The sequence below is a fragment of the Bombus vancouverensis genome, chromosome 3 (assembly GCF_051014615.1).
Source record: "Bombus vancouverensis nearcticus chromosome 3, iyBomVanc1_principal, whole genome shotgun sequence".
Lineage (NCBI taxonomy): Eukaryota > Metazoa > Arthropoda > Insecta > Hymenoptera > Apidae > Bombus > Bombus vancouverensis.
Genome location: NC_134913.1, coordinates 2,227,948 through 2,245,717, shown reverse-complemented (window position 1 = coordinate 2,245,717; position 17,770 = coordinate 2,227,948). Strand labels below are relative to the sequence as shown.

The window sequence follows — 17,770 nt, the reverse complement described above, 5'->3', positions numbered from 1 at the left end:
TATCATCTACCGTGCACTGGATACATACTACGCTTGCATTGCATCCGGCCGAGTATTCCTCGACATCCTAAGGTCGTTTCATATTAACGCTCTTGCAGCCGTGCATTTTTCAAGTGTGGGAAACTAACGGAAACTTTATCGTCGAATACGCGTAACCGAAGAAAAGACAATATAAATTCGACGAATAAAATCGCAGAAGCTCTGCGCACGACAGTCTTTAACCCAGAGCTAGTCACTTGTCGCTTCACTAATATCGTTACAGCTCTTACATAATTTAGCTGCTATCGTTAGTGGAATTTTACAAGTCAGAAGCTACGAGTTATCAACGTTAATAAATTCTCCTGCGTAAGAACAAGTTTGATAATGAGGCGAACGACGGTGACCGAGAAAATTTTGTAGATTTTAAATCAGCCGATTGGCCTATTTCGCATAAAATTGTAAAATTACGAACTGGTAGAAAAGTCCTGGAAGTAAAATTCAGCGATTTGTAAAAAATGAAGCTAGCCACTTCTAAGTGGCTCGTATGAAAATTGGTAATAATTGTGTTAACCTCGAGCAAAGTTACTCTGTACTAATATTTGAACGAGAAACTCGTGTCTGGTATTATAATAAGCGTCCTCTCGGTAAAAGCGCGATTTTGCTAAACACTGTACTTGGTCCCTATTCTGATCGGTACCGTATTACATACAGTTCGAATGCGTACATAGCTTCGGAAATACAGATGCTTATACGTATACATAGAAAAGAGTATGTAGGTACATATAGGTAGACGGGACGGTCGTTCCGTTCCAGGTCACAAAGTCTCGGCTCTATCTCTACTTGGATAGGCATCTATGAAGGCACTACTTCGCGGCCGCACTCTGTTATCGTAAATGCACCATGCGCGTTGCACTTTGTACCGTTACCGAGCATATGATCGCTCGTTGTTGAGCTTTGCAAGACAGCTTCAGGGACGAGTGATGCCCGATCGAATTCGTCCCGGTTAGCATAGGTTTAACGGTACGCGGGACACTACGATTTTACGAATCATCGGGAAATTTTGCCAAGAAAAAATTTATCTTTTTCTATCGATTTGACCTCTTATAAACGAAATTACGATGTAAGATGTTAAATTATTAGGATGTTAAAATGATGTGAGCCGTTAATCGGGTCATTTCTAAATCGGCAACTTCTATAGTTATGAACCAGAAAATTAATAAAAACGAATAAATTTCAGTTAGACAGACTTTTAGTACTTTCGAGAACTTGTAACTGTTATTTTTATTTGAAACTTTGAATTTAACGTTTGAGTAACTTCCTCTTTCATTTTATTTTGGCAAAGACAAAGTTATGTAACATCGATAATTAATTGATAGAGGGAGCGGTTATTCATTTCTGAACGTTTCTTTTATATGATAAAGCCTTTAAGAACATGTATATATTTATTCGCTATATTTCTTATAACTTAACGTGAAGTGCGAACCTGTATAATTTACTGAAAATAGTAATTAATTATAGCTGTATGTAATATTTTCATTACGATAACTACGAATTAGTTAGAATTCTCAATTTCGCTACATTATTTACTTTGAAAGTTCTTTACTTTCGAATCGATAGAATCGAATGTAAATACACACACTTTTCAATGAATTCTCAACGAATTTTCAATGAATTCAATGAATTTCTACAAGTTTCTTCTATGAGATCCTGTAAGTTATAACCTGTACGAACGAAAACATTTTCTTCTTCTAATCCTACTTCCTCGGCATGAAAATAAATATTTACTATGTAGCAATCAAATATGTACACACATTTCTAAAATTCATGTAGCGACGCAAGGCCGTAAAGAAAGTTCCAGGGTTGAAGCGCACCACATGGCCAGCGAAACGACGTCCGTGGCCAGGACGTCATAAAAGAATAAACCTCGAGACTTCGGGAAGAGCACAAGGGCCATCGGCAAGAAAAAGAAAGCTGTTTCCCTACACCCGAAGAAAACATTTTCTGAGGACCTCGGCACCCTATAAAAAAGGGAAACGAAGAAAGCTCGTGACAGAGAGTGCGAGACAACAGTCCGAATTAGACTTGGGCAACACACGCTAGTAACATTAATAAACGTCGAGTATTCTTTTGGCATCCTTCACGACGTACACCTCATTCATTTGGGCAGTAAATATCAAAAGATAATTTGAAATAAATTCGTATAATGAATTCGAAAAGAACGATGCAGTACCTTATATGTGAAATAAAATACATAATATGTATGTAGGTATATACCTAAACTTAAATACACTGGTCCTTCAATTTACATGGTATTTTTTATCCACGATGTTAATTTACGCGGTTAGTCAGCGTCAATGCTGATATGAGATAAGGATAAAAGTACATTACTTTGTGCTAGTCATCATATGTGTACATACTTTTTTTATTTTGTACCGACAGACTTTATTTACGCGAATCTCATTCGCGTAAAACGAATCCACGTGGAACGGATACTCCACGCAAATTGAGCGACGGGTGTAGTTTATTTCTTCGGGACACGTTTGGACAGTGATCCGACAAAAACAATGGCCTTGTATATCCGCCGGAAACCTACGTCGCCAACGGTGAAATAGAGAGTAGCGAATAACAAGAGACATCATTGCGGAATGTTATTTCCTCTGCATGTAGATAAAAATACTAACATAGCCCGCGGGAAAGTGAAACGTTACCAACACTTTTTCGTACTGTTTATATCAGTGTTTCCCAACCTTTCATTGCGATTCTCTTCTACCAATAGCTAAATAACCTGCAGCATAGCCATCACGTTTCCATATAAAGAAATTTTTAATAACGCGAAAAAAGAAATATTGGGCAACCAGCTTCAAAATTCGCTAAAATAGCTGAACATTTGATAACCCTACTGCCTTTAAACATCTTTGACCCACAGATTAGAGTCAGATTAGATTTCTTCAGAACTTGAAATCATATAGAATCTTAAAACGTGATGTTTGTGATTAAATCTTCAAAATATTTTAATTAGACGTACAAGGATAAGAGATAAGAGATAAGATAGAAAACCGGAGGATGCGATGTATATCGCTTGTTTCGCGAATTCGATCGATCGATCGATGCGATGCCTCCCACGAATGCGTTGAAATTGTGATGGAAAATGAAATGCAATTGCGGTAGATAAACCCGTATGATAAATTCTACGTGCAGTATCGCGATGCGCCTTTTCTTGTTGCCAAACGTTAATCACGGGAAAGTAAAGACGTGTCTTCTGCAACCCGTATTTGTTCACATTCGAAACGTTGTTTGTTCTTTCAAACTGGAACGGTCGTGTTTTTCCGAATGCCTTCACCGATAAAGAACCTCGCCTGTCAGCAAAATTGAAACGGAGAAATCTTTTTGAAACTTCGAACTCCAGATACGGTCGATTTTGATTATAATTTATAATACAGGTTAAAAATAGAATTGACTTCTCAATATTTTACGAATTAATCATTTAACAGATTATGTTTGATCTGTTCTTTTCTTTTAATTTTACTAATATTATAGTCGACGAAATTAACTCTTGTCTAATGTAACTTTCTTTTTATTCGCTACGAAAGAGGACACGGTGACAAAAAGTAAATAATAATTTCGCAAAATAACCTTTTCAAAAATATTTTCATGATCATTGTAATACAGTCTTGTGAGAAACGAACTTGTAACTTGCAACAGTTGTATGGACCACCTGTACGTTATTCCTTGCTTTTCTATTCTCTTGACTTTCAAGCTTCGGAACAGTTATCTTACATTATCACGTTCTAATCTATGCCAGTCTAATGCCCGAATGCATCAAGTCTGCTATGAAAGAATCTAAATAAAACAATTGCGAATCCAAATTACATAGATATAGATATATTAGATACATACATAGATATAGTTTAATACCGTTCTAATAAATGCTAATATTAATTTTTAACACGAATCATACATAAGAAACATAGGATACGGAAAATGGTTTTGATCTCGTCCAATGTTTTAATTACTTACACGCGTAAGCATGTAAAATGATAGCAGGCTTTTGTCGTGTTAATCTATCGTGTGAATATTCGAGTCAGCGGAGTAAAAGTTTTATATAATTCGAAAATTTGTATGCCCTTTTGATGTGGAAATGAACGCGTTAACGTTTATCCTAAATTTGTTAGAAAAAAAAAAAAACGGAAGATAAAAGGTCGATTTCTCGCTGTAAATCAGAACATAACTTTATCGTAAGACTTGCACAACGTAATTTCGTATCATGAACAAATAGCTATAAATCATCAAATTCGATTCTATGATACCTCTTGTTGAATTTATGACAAATAGGTTTATGATGGGTACTATGGAGTTTAAAAGCAAAATGATATGCGATTCGGGACTTACTTGGCTGTATTACTGGTTATCGTCTCGGTTGATAATTTACAACGACTTATTGTTATTTACGAGCCTTTTACTTTATTGCAGACCGATAGGTAAAAGCGTGCAACGAATGGAACTTTCTTTCGAACAAGTTTAGGGTACTTGAAGATCACAGGCGTACAACACGACCAGTCCCATTTTTCATTTTCCTATGAAGACCACACAGAAAGAACATCAGTCTATTTTTGTTGTTTTTCTTTACTTTTATGTCATTTGACTAACAAAAAGAAGTATCTATAACAAAATAGTTATATTATCTAGGAAATTAAATGTAACACTTTAAATTCATTAAATATATACAATTAGGTGCAACAAATTAGATGCTTTTCGTGTAATTTCGAAAGAGATACGGCAAAGGAATTGGAATGTTGATAAACATAACTATTTGAACTAAAGAAAACAAGGTAGCGTTGTTTGGCCGTTGCAGAAATTATAATCGCATCGAATATCCATTAAAATCACTCGTTTCGATTTCCTTGAAATTAAATAAATTACAGACGTGAAATGATTAAGTACAAATTAGTCTGCAGAAAGAACGCGCAATCTGGTAATTTTAATTGACGTCCGATCGATGGTTAATCTATGTAGAGTATGCGCGTGGGTTGATGAATCGATGTTCTTAGTAAAAGCTAAACGATGCTAAAAAAAACCCTTGATTCCTACCTGAAAGCTTGTCCATTTGTTGAAGGTGATACACAGCATCCATTAAACATGCTGGAAGTGATCATTTTTCAGAATGGAACTCTCTCTGATTTTATTAACTTAAAAACCCACCGGAATTCCGGTTTAACTAGTTCCAGTTTTTAGTTGTTAATCGATCGTAAAACGTTCACTTTTTTTTGGAACGTTCACGGATACTTTTACTACGATTTTTAAATAAAATTTTGTACTATTTCAAATATCCTCTAGTCACAGATACTTAGCTGTTTCATCGTCGTGATAAAATAATGCATCCTGATCTGCATTCGATGAAAATCGATATAATCGAAATAACAACCCGAATTGCTTATACGACCTCTTTATGAATTTTATCTGTAGAGCGTTACACTTTTCTTAAAGCTGAAACACTTCTTTCTTCCTTTCACCAAAGATAACATCGCAAACATTAATTATCGTATCAATGTAAACATAAGTTTTTAATTATAATTACAAATGTATTGCGCACTTCCATTAAATATCACCGCCAAAATGCACTTAATTTACATGCAAATATGTATATGAAATTAATAATATATTGTTAACGAATATCACAAAGTTTGGTCGAAACATGGTAACATTGCAGTTCGAGCACAAAGTGCAATGCACTGTTAAAGACACGATCAAAATCCGACAAACTACAATACTTTTGCAAAAGGAAAAAGTAGAAGAAACGAACCAAGCATGGTCTGTTATCGCCTAATAATAAAAATGTGATGCAAGTAAATGTGAACAATGATAAGTGTGTGCGTATTCAATTCGAAAATTTTAACACTAATTAGAAAAGTCTAGTAAGATTCTCACATTTTCATCGAAGCACTAGCGTGGCTACTGTTAAATTACTTACTGTTATATAACAGGCAAAGCCAAGAGAATGAAGCGCACAATGCCATTGTACCCTTGCATTACATCTTCTCATGTTTCCGAAGTCAACTTCCATAATTTGTTACGTGTATATGGCCAATAGTTTTTCATATTACACGATAAACACGTTACTGTTAAATATATGCAAGATAGAGACCGATATGATTCAAAGAAATCAAAGACTTCGTAGCAATGAATATTACATTACTGGTAGATAATTACAGGTACTTATGTGTTATGTTAATATCGCAAAAAATATAAAATGTTTGGTATAATAGTAGGTATTAAAATATCAAAAACGGAATAATGTGTCAAACAATTTATATTCAAAATTTTATCATTCAGTTAATTAGTAACTTACCAAAGTACAATATTACACAACAGAGTTAACAGCAGAAAGATAAACAAGCATCGATGTCACGATCTTCTATTTTTATCTCTAATTTTACAGCGTTTTCTATGATGAGACCATGAGATCTAGACAGACATGCACGTTTTACGATGTCATTCCTATAAAAAAAGCAGATACACGAATCAAATTATCCGGAGTTAACTTTCTAGAAAATAAATCTTCTTGATTTGCTTAAATTCACGGGAAATAAAATTACAGTCATTTGAGAAGATCTATGCCCAGGACATTCTACGTTTTCAAACTTATGCGCGCGTGCAATTCACGATGCTTTATATTCTTCTCTTTCAACGCCTACTCATCTTCGTGCAAAAACTGGATGGAATACTAGCCTATGTAGCTCGCAATAGTATCGCATAACAAAAGATCCTGATGCAACACGACTCGTGTAGAAAATGCTTTACACTTTTGAAGCTAACCCTACGCTACGAAATACTAGTATTCGAAATATTACTATTCAACGATTTTGTGATGCGTCCAACTAAACCTGAAATAGTACGGAAAATAAAGTATACATCTATAAGGTGTCCGTGTTGGACAAAGCGTACAAGTTAATATAAGAGAGATTGTGTTACTCGTGCGTTGCGGTCGGAAGCAGGTATGTATAATATTTTGATTGTATGTCGTGTTCCCGCGAGAAAGTTTGATTTCCTTTCTCCCTATCGAAGAACCGCTGAGACAAGAGAGATTTTTTCAACGATCAAATATATGTTACATTCCCTAAACGTTATGTATTTCCATATACAGTTAAGGACATAAGTATTGGCACGCTTTATAAAACAGAATAACTTTTTTAAAATTCGACCAAACTAAACTCTTACAACTTCTTTATCTGAGCGTGCGATGTAAATGTGGAAAATACGTTTTGTAGATTTATGTTGGTTATATATATGGTGAAAATTTTATGGAAATTAGTTAATGGAGAAACAAACAACAGGCATCGAGAGATAAACAAAAATGTAGATTTTTTACAGTCATAGAACAAAAATCGCAGAAAACTATGGTTTTTTACTTTTACCCGAAGCTCGTAGCAACGTTAACCGATTTCGATGGAAATTTCAGCATGTGTATAGCTAACATAAATGTACACAACATATTGTTTAAATTTGCATTACAGGCTCAGATAAAAAAAGTTGTAAAAAGTGACCTTTGATATTTTCTACAACTTTCCTACCAACTGCTATTTTTTTCAACATTTCTTCTACACGTAATCTAGTTAATTAATCCTTTTAATTTCTCAAAGAATTCAAGTCGTTTCACGGTTGTCGCTTATATGTGCGTTCAGGACAAAAATCATAACTTTTAAATTAATCAATCTTCGACCTAAATCCTCTAATACCTTTTTATAGAGAATACAGATATACATCGATTAGCATAAAGAAAAATATATGGTTTCATGAAGAAAAGTTGTAACGATCTTTATTTTTTATTGAATAAAAAGCTTTTGGAAATTTTCACTAACGCAATTTATTGTTGTGTAATCATTGAGTAATTTTTGTTTCAAAACTTTTTTTATCAATTTAGTGGAAATACCTGAAAAATTGTGCCGATCATTTTATGTATGTAGGTTTGAGGATAAAAAGTCAAGATTATTATTTGTTCAGCATTTTTTCATTTGTTCAAATTTAGGATGGAAACTCATGAAAATTAGATAACGTATAAACATTTGAAAATAAGTGGTCTAATGTCTACGGTAACACGAGTATCTTACTGTTTCGCGGGAGCACAATTTGAATGCTTAAGGCCTGATCGCTGAACGCGTTAATAACAACTTGAACTTTTAATCTTTTCACTTCGGCCAAATTTGAGTAAATAAATTTGATGTCAATGGAAAATTCAATATGTCCGGAAACAGCATGCAAAAAATTACGGAGGTACTTTTTGGTGCTTTTTTAAAAGATCTCTTTGAAGTTAATAAATATTTTATATAAACAATTAGAAGAATTTGTCATTATTGCATTAAAATTACTTACCAGTCTTAAAGGTACTATAGTATTAAAGACAATCTATGAAAATGAAACTAAGAAAACAAATATTCTGCTAATTGCACGTTTTTAAAAAGGTGTATTGATTTTTGCAGTTAGCTTTACAATTTTAGCGACAAATTGGTATAGTCAGTAAAAGTAATAGATAATATTAGAAATTACAGTTTATTACTAACACTATTTTACGCTAGGAAAATTTTCAGACTCGACATTTCGAGTTTTTAACTTTTCTCCATTGAACGGACATATTGTGCGTTTCTTCCAATTTTAAAAAGATCATTCTGTTTTAAAGAGTGTGGCAATACTTATGTTACCAACTGTATGTATACTATCGTATGTGACTTTGACTGGGAATTAATAGGATAAATATAAAAAGCTGAGTCAACGTTACAAGTATGTATAAAGTTCAACAGATAATGTCATTCGAAATTAAAATACATCGATTAACAACCGGACAACATAATTTGTCTTCGGGAATAAAACGCAATAAGCTATAATTTCAGAAGTTGCAGATTTATAGAATTGTTTTTATAGAATGCCGAGAAACGCTGCACCACGGTTATTAAGCTCATTGTTAATTTTACTCAGGTAATTTCTTCGTTAGAATAGCTTCAACAATCGCTGTTTACGTTTTAACGTTTCGTCACTTATCATTATACGCTAACAGCATTAATTGGAATGTTAGTTATATATATGTTATAATGTTAGTTATACCGTGGATATACCATTGTTTGCAGGAAGGAATAAAGAGATTGTCTAGTGGTAGTCTGACAGGAAGGGTTTCACTTCCTCGAGAACCAATTTCCTGTAACTGTAACATTCGATGCAGTAATGAATCCTTGTTGAATACTTGAACAAAAATCTTTATTCATATGTACGTATGCTCGTATGGTTTTATCAATACATTTTGTTAGAAGATACTTTACATATTTTTTATTATTTCTAGGATAAATGTAATAATATAATTGAAGCTCGAACTCTCTAGTGTTATTGAAGACTCAAGAGCCAGAAACCGACTATCACTGATCTGACCTTGTAAGATAACCTTCCAAAAATAATAGCACCAGAGGCTACTTTTAATTCAAACTGAAGTACGAACGATAAGTAGAAATTGATATCGGAGCACAAACTGCTAGATAGGTGGACAATTCAATGCAGAAATTGAAATAACACAATATATAGTTCTGTACGAGTTTAAAAAAATCTTGGAAGATTTTTCCCCGTTATCTAATAAGGCTGATCCATTATTATTTTTGTGTCATTTTCTTATCAATAAATTATGTGTATTATTTTCTGATCAACAGAACCAAAGAATTCGGAGGGCAAAGAATCTAGATTACATGAAGCTACCAGAAAGTTCATTCTAACGGCATTTGCAATTATAGGCTACAGATATGCTAATCCATGTTTTTATGAATACAAAGAAGAAAGCGAAACGGTTTGCAACATACTTTATCAAATCGGACGACATCATTTGGAAATTCAAAACATCTTAGTACGAGAGCGAACTTAGCATCGAATCGATAAAATTAAACTTATAAATGCGTATAACAATCATTTCATAGATATCAATAGGAATCAATTTTATCTAACGATAACACAATACACATTATATTAGTCTGTTTGAATATAATTTCCTAATTATTTCCATTGCTTGTGGACAACAATTCGAAGTTGGTTCAGCAGCAAGCGCTAAAGATAGAATGCGTGCATTATTTCTGCCTTACATACTTTCATTTTTGCAATATAGGAGTTGTTTGAAGGTATGTTAAGAGCCCGAAGCAATGATCATAAATATGCACAGCCACTTCCTTCGAATGCCAGGTGACGTTAGGTATGCCAGATCTTAAAAAGGAAAGAGCAAAACGCGACCGGTAATGGTAGAATTTATTTGCATAAACTACTTAACGCATTTATTTACTTCATTTGATCACTGTATTTGACATACTATATCATGCTATATTAAAAAGGTAGAAAATGCAGAAGAAAATGCTGAATTTAAGCGATAGTCAATCAACTAAATATCTAGAAATCGGCAGTCCGTTCTTTTAACGAATCTGTTTTTTATTAAGCTTTTATCTCGATAATAATTTTCAGCTTTTACTATTTTTGTTAACACTATGTGAAAATATTTCCTAAAAATATAATTAGTATCGTAGATTAAACTTAAAAATTTTGCGCAGCACTCTATGATAAATATCTCAAAATGTTCTGCGACGTAATATCGGATAATTCCTTCGTGAATATTAAAATACGAAAATGCACAGAGATGCATTATTGATTAAGTGCTGGGTCAAGTAGCGTTCTCATCGCTGAAAGACGATCCTTCTAGAACTGAGAAAATCGACTAGCGAAAAGTGGAAGGTCGAAAGAGAATTGTATCGGAAGATGCAAATTGTCATTTTTTAAAACACACCATTGTTGCTTAATATTGGTGTCAAGAGCAAATTTTTAAATGTTCGAGTTTACTTTGAAAGGTTATCGTATCCGGTAGAAATAATTGCGGCATTAATTACAACAAGCTACGATAACATCAAAAAGCTTTCTCGTTCTAATTACAAGCTTCATTAGGAATAATACGCACTTGCTCTGTATAATTTCTATGGTAATTTAATCGTTACAACGTGTAACACAGACGTTAGAATTATTCTAATTTCAGATCGTGTTGTCGGAGTTTCGTATGAAAATATTACGTGCAAAATACAACGTGGTGTTTTTAACTGCTTCGAGAAGATATAAAAAGCTAGCAAACGTGGTCACGAGATACAATATTCTTTGATTGCAGCACACATATATCAAAATACAATTCGCAGGCCGTCGACTTTATCGGTAGACAATTCTGTGATAAACGAAAAGAAATATACGGAGAAATGGAAAATAACACTGTTTTTTCTAAACTCAAGTAGTCGTGAATATTCTGTTTAAAATTTTTCCATTACTTAAACATTTCTCGGTTTTGTTTCATAAAATAAATTTCGTTAATATTCTTGGTGAGAATAATAATATAAATTCACTTTATAGAAACTATTGGAAACTTGATAGGAATTGTTGTACTTAATAATTTGTTAAAGGTTACACTTCGAGTAAGAAAATAGACAAATTTGTTACATCCCGTAACCCTCGGTCGTCAGCTATACAAATATAATTAGTCACGCCGCAATAATCCTAAAGGACCATCATAAAGTTAAGCATTTTTACTTTACTGTCAACACCCTTAATTGCTACAAAAGTTCTTTCAAGTCAAGAAGTTCTTTATGGTTATTGATTAATCCGGTAAAAAATGGGAAAAGCACGTTCTTTATGGTTATTGGTTAATCCGGTAAAAAATGGGAAAAGCACGTTTTCCCCATGTTCAACGGTCATTTTCACCAGCAAGCGACCATTGATGGGGCAACCAGTACCCATCACTAGTTCCGTATAAATATCCCCTTCACAGAACATAACTTCACTTGCTATCATCCCTTCAAACAGAATACATCTCAACTTGTTAATTACTCCTCACCTTATATTCTTCGAGGAAAAGTTGTTAAATCAGTGTTGTAATTATTCAACCACCCCCATTATCTTAATCGAAATAGGGGATCGACTGATTCATGGCGTCGATCATCGTATCGTAACGAGAATTTACGACTCTCGTTGGCGCGCTCTACCGCGACCGCGTCTCTTCGCAAACGGTCGAACAAAATTAAAATTACATAGAATGAAAAAGAACATTCATGAAGCTTCTCTATCGGTACCGTGTAGTGCGCAGGCTTCTGACCTGCCCTAATCAAAATACCTATTCTACTAGCTCATAGATACCAAAAAAAAAAACAAAAAATCTAAACGACTCCCATTCATAAGAATATTACAAGACCAAATCTTTGATATCTATCGTGCATTTTTACAATAGTAGCGTACCTATTTCTTATTAAAAGTGCAGTATTATCATTCACAAACGAACCCATTGCGCAAGTCCGTGTTGTGCCTGTCGCACACTGAGCAAAGGTTGGAGAGTCAATAATAAATAAGCGACAATCTTTTTATCAACCACGAGTTGATAAAAAGGTACGCGTGTATTTGTTGAAAATGTATACTATTGAATTTTACAATTACTCTTCACATTTTTTGAATTGGAAAATATACGAATTCTTGCTGAGATATGCAAGATATTTGGAGATATTAAATTTAAAAGGAGCGCAATGTGCAACACTTAAGGCTCCGATGCAGCTGCGGTAACTATTAGATTCACGAGCCGTGTCGATGAGTCATCGTTTCGGAGTGTGGAAGTCGTCTGTCAGGTACGAGCAAAGAACAATACCGATCGACTGTCTTGGAGAATCAAGTAACTTTCCGTGTGTTACCGTTAAGCAAAAACGCAAACAAAAAGACACGAAGATATTGCATAGATATGTCAGGTATATATAGATATAGGTATAGATAGGAGCGCGCTTGGTGCGGAATCGATCGCGTCTCGACGTCAGCCACGCAAACTTGTCCTTCCGAATCCGAGGACCTCGGTTGCAGCTGCACCGACCTTGAGCGTGAACCTGAAATTAATGTAGCGAAACAAAGGTTGCACAAGGTTGACATTTACCCTGAAGCATATTGTGATCGGCCTCCTCGTCCGTGAGGCAGCGGACGTTGCCGATGGAAGAAGACAGCAGACTCATGATTCCTCGTTACAGACGTTGTCCTCGAGTTTCACGGAGCGATTCGCAGTAACGAGCCGAAGTCGATCGGCGCCGGAATCACGGAAAAGCCGCCTGGTCCGTGCGCGTACGTGATTGGTCGAGCGTTGGCCGAAGCTCGTGTCCGAACCAATCGTTACAAAGTATCGGCTGGCCCGGTACACCGAGCGAGCCTCTACGAACGCACCTGTCGGCCGAGCATCCGGCCAACTCGAGAACGCTTCACCGCCGATCACTTTCACTGAATGTGGAAAAAGGACGGTTGCGATATCGTTTGAGAACCACCTGCCAAGCTTACTACCAGTGGTGGCTTTCCGATCCTCGATACGTTTTCGTCGACCCGAGGAGGAGTCCCGTTTCCTAGCGGTAACTCTATGGACCAGGCGGCCGTACGATTTACACTCCGATCGCCGTCGCAGCGTTTCTCGATCGCATCCCGTTGTCGTCGATCGTCTTCGCGATCTCTAAAATCATCCGAGCGAACTACGCGCACTACGACGAATCGAAGGTATACGACACGTCTGCTGTCACAAGCACCGTCGTTATTGGCTGCCTCGTACTAGCGGACAAGACGGAACACGAGTATATTCTACTGCCCGGCACCGCCGCTACGTCGCGAAAGACGACGACGCATGACGCGTGCAGAGACACCGAGCACCACACACAACCGCGATCAATAAGCGTTGCCACGGCGTCTGCGCCGACAATGCGATGCCACGCCGGACGAGAGGAGAGAGACAGGGATTACGCGAATGTATCAGTGTGTCGGTGTGCTCGCACTATCGACGCGACGAGTATCGACGATTTAGAGTACTCCCCGCTTGGAACCAACGGGCTCTCCTACTCTCCAGACTGACTCTACGTTAATTGGTTCTTTGACTTTTAACGTTATGCGTTTCTACATCAACCGAGAAATTTCAGGATAATATATATTTCGTATCATTTTTGTCCGCTTTAACGTTTCGGATAATTAAACATTTGCGACTGACACTTCCAATCAAAAATCATTTATTCAAATAAATTATTATATAGTTAATTAACGCCAAATTCAAATTAATCGAGCTTAAGTTGTCGGTAAATTGATTACAAAGAGTCTCCTAGTACATTTTTATATGTAAATCATTTAAGTTCTCCCTTCTAGTTAATAGAAGAAAGTTATTGACTATACAGGGTCCGACCAAATAACATGTAAAAGCGGAGACAGCGTGATTGCTTGTGCGAGAATAAAGAAAAAATGTATACAATTTTTCTGTTTAAGGCTTCATTTTCAAGAAGATAAATTTGAAGATTTATTATATGCATGTACTAGGCCGATTTCTAACTAAATATGTCTAGATTTTATCGAAAACAAAGCATTTTCACGCGTAGAATAACTTTTTGCCGATTTAGTCTTGTCTGGTGCGAAATTAGTCATGTTCGAGTATACTTATGATAAATTTTCAAATTCGATTCTCTCGTAAACTAAGTTGAGAATGAAAAAATTGTATTCTATATTTATTAAGAAATAATGTATCTCATTTTACATATTATTCGGCTGGATCCTGTATATGTATAGCTCAGCAAAGTGTTTAAAATCAAAATTTTAAAAAAAGATAATTTTGAAGAAAGAAAAATAAAAGATAGTTAGATACTATTACCGATATATTTTGTACTTTTATATCGTTTCATGCTTATCACAAATGGGAGGCGTCTATTTTTCGATGCGAAGAAATAACGTATTCGATTTAAACTCTCTAACTTATTTAACATTATTTGAATTGACGTTGCTTTCGCGCCCAAAGTAGCTAGTGTTCGAACAACTTTCGTTAAGGTGAGTTTGATCGAATTGCCTCTCACCGCAACGTAGAAATATGTAGGACGAATTTAATCGCTTGATTTCCACTAGATTCTGAAAAATTTGTTAACTCTATACGGTAGAATGTTCAGTATCCGAAAAAGTAGGGATAAGTTATTAAAAAAACGTAATAAGTAAAATTTGAAGAAAAATTGTCATTTTAACATTAAACAATTCTAAAATTATTTCTAGTGACCAAAATATTAATAAATATTGCCTGGCTCGTTAATTGTCAGCGATAATAGAAGTTTTTCAAATATTATCTACCAGGCATGAATTTATAATTCTTAATTCCTCACAGCTGGTTCATTAAAATCTTTGTCGTCATAAGTATCGTGAAAAAGGTCTTTGTTCTTTACAAAAGGTAAACGATTACAGAAGTATAAGTACACTAGTTATTTAGTGCCTATAAAGAGTAAATAGTGTGAACTATGTTGTAACTGCGTTATAGGGAGCTGATTGTAAGTAGAATAAGTCTGCAGAGATCGATGGGCCAATGAACCGATATTCTACAGTTCCTTAGCGCGCGATGCGTAAGGGTAAGTAAGTACGTCTAGTAACGAAACATATGCGAATATCGTGGAATACAACGTAACCATATAAAGTGATCAAAGTACCATCAACAGCCTTAAATATCTCGTATTAAATAACCAATACGTTAGACCAAAGATAATATTTCATTGCGCAAACACTTAAATGTCTGCCGCAGGTGTACAATATTACGTTTATTAGTTACAAATACTTCCATATTATGCATATGCGTATATCGGTGTATACTTACAGCTGAAAGTATTCCTCCATTGGTCGTTCTTGTTCGAAATGCTAATAACATAACGAGAAATCGAAAGCGATTCGATATCCTTTATGTAACTAGATTGCAAATATTTATGCATTTATGTGAAATTTAAAGATTCAGTGGAGGGTGTCACGAAAATCGTCCGATCGTACGTTTGTACACTACTGACCAACAGTATGGTATTATTTTGTCTCACCTTTTGTCTCACGTCTATAAAAACTTTAGTTTAATATTACGCAGACTTTACACGATGATTTAGATTAAAAATTGAGACAAAGCGTTGCATATTAACCATAATATGATGTAAAACGGCACTAAGGGGAACGGTAATACTATGGATATTAGATGGATATGCAAAATTCTTTAATTTAAAATTCGAAAGTAAATGGTGAAAGAACGGATAAATACACAGTAACCGTTCCTAAGCAACAATATCGTTGTTCTTTGGAATTGGATTTGTTTTCATCCATCAGATGAATGTTCCATGCCAATGCAGTGATCAATAGGAATGCAGAAAATCAACGTGAAAGTAGGTGACACATGCGATCATACGAATTATCATACGTAATTTCCTTGCTCGTATACGTGATTATATCCTTCGCGTATAATGTATAATCATACTAACTTTGAAATGGAGCGAAAGTACGCGATGTCGAATACTTTGGTCGTGTCGTCCGTAACTTCACACTCACGAAGCTTTGTGAACATTTATCACAGGAAATTCTTACGAATGTAACGCAGTTATAGTACGGTTGAAATGTAGAAATAAAAATAATAATGTTTTCTATATTATTACACATATAAGACATTTATACAAAATTTCTATTAATATCTAAAATTCAAACATTTTTGTAAGCCACCGTACATTACAATTTACGAATAAAATTAGCATGTTTTCGATCATTTATGAAACATAACATTTTACGTGATCGCTCAATAAAGCTTCCGTACACGTAATTCAACACTGTACGAAGAAATTTCTGAAGACTTTCCTAAAAGACTTCATCTGAATTAATAGCCTTGACAAAACTTGTTTTCTTATTCCATAAACGTAATGATTTGCCGAATGAAAGATATCGACCGATTTTATTCAGATTAACTATGTAATAACAGCATATATGGTGTATATAAGGTATTCCAAAAGAATCGAAGGTACGCCATACAAACAAACTTTATGTTTCGTTTATACGCCGCCAATTATGAAACACGATCAAAAATAAATAAACCACGACTGTATATGCTATAACTGACGAACCGGGTAATTAAAGTCATACATTAATGTAGATCGAGCAGCATTTATGTACCTTTTTTAGTTCCCTCCAAGTTTTACCAAATACACTTAAACTATATTTTATTACCGAATCAAAATGCACGTTTTCCAACAGTGAATTTCTAGAAACTAGGTTATTAGTAGTAAGCATCGCGTCATTAGTAAAAGAAAATCAATTTCTTTGAGCTACTTTCCTATATACCTGTATTTCCGATGTTATAGGCAATTATATGTATGCAAATTATATATTATATTTATATTTATATTTGGTATAGGAAACTGTTTAACGACAGTTGAATGTACCTTATAAACTTAGATTTCATATTAGTTAAAATTGGTTTCGTGAATAAATCCTGATAAGCTTTAATGACACGACATCATCACGATATTCGCTACTACGACTAGTTTCGTCAATTTTTTTCGTTCTTTCATTACATTCGAAAAATTAAATTCAATGGAAAAATCTAATATACGTCTTCCTATTACTTAAGGGATTAGAAACTTCGAGGTTTTCTCTCATTGAATAGGGACGAGCGAATGTAACACATCTTTCTTCTTTCTCTTCGTCTCAAACTTGTTTAATATATCGTTAGATATTAGCTTTAAATATACCATTATAGATATAAATACATAGGTGTATACACATATATTAAAACGTAGTATTCGATGAAAATTTGCTAAAATACTTTTATAATTTTAAGACATGAGAAAGTTAAAAAAGTGATTGAGTAGATGCTCAACCATGAAAGGTCAGCTTGAAATGAGTTTGTGCGACCTTAAAGGTAAAAGTTTAATAAGTATCAGATGATAGATTGAATCAGTTACAGCGTGAAATCGAGGCA

At 34.7% G+C, this 17,770-nt stretch overlaps 1 protein-coding gene across 2 annotated transcripts in view; it reads right to left on the bottom strand.

The window, feature by feature from the left end:
* centrocortin (cerebellar degeneration-related protein 2-like) overlaps positions 1 to 17,770 on the bottom strand; it is a 51,918-nt gene that overhangs the window by 26,293 nt on the left and 7,855 nt on the right. The window contains exon 1 of one of the 2 annotated variants that reach the window (XM_033346994.2): positions 12,935 to 13,710. The exons of the other annotated variant lie outside the window; for it this stretch is intronic. Within the exon in view, the coding sequence (XP_033202885.1) occupies positions 12,935 to 13,010 (76 nt within the window). The 5' untranslated portion in view covers positions 13,011 to 13,710. Of the gene's footprint in view, positions 1 to 12,934; positions 13,711 to 17,770 lie in introns of those variants that run through there. 2 annotated transcript variants of the gene reach the window in all.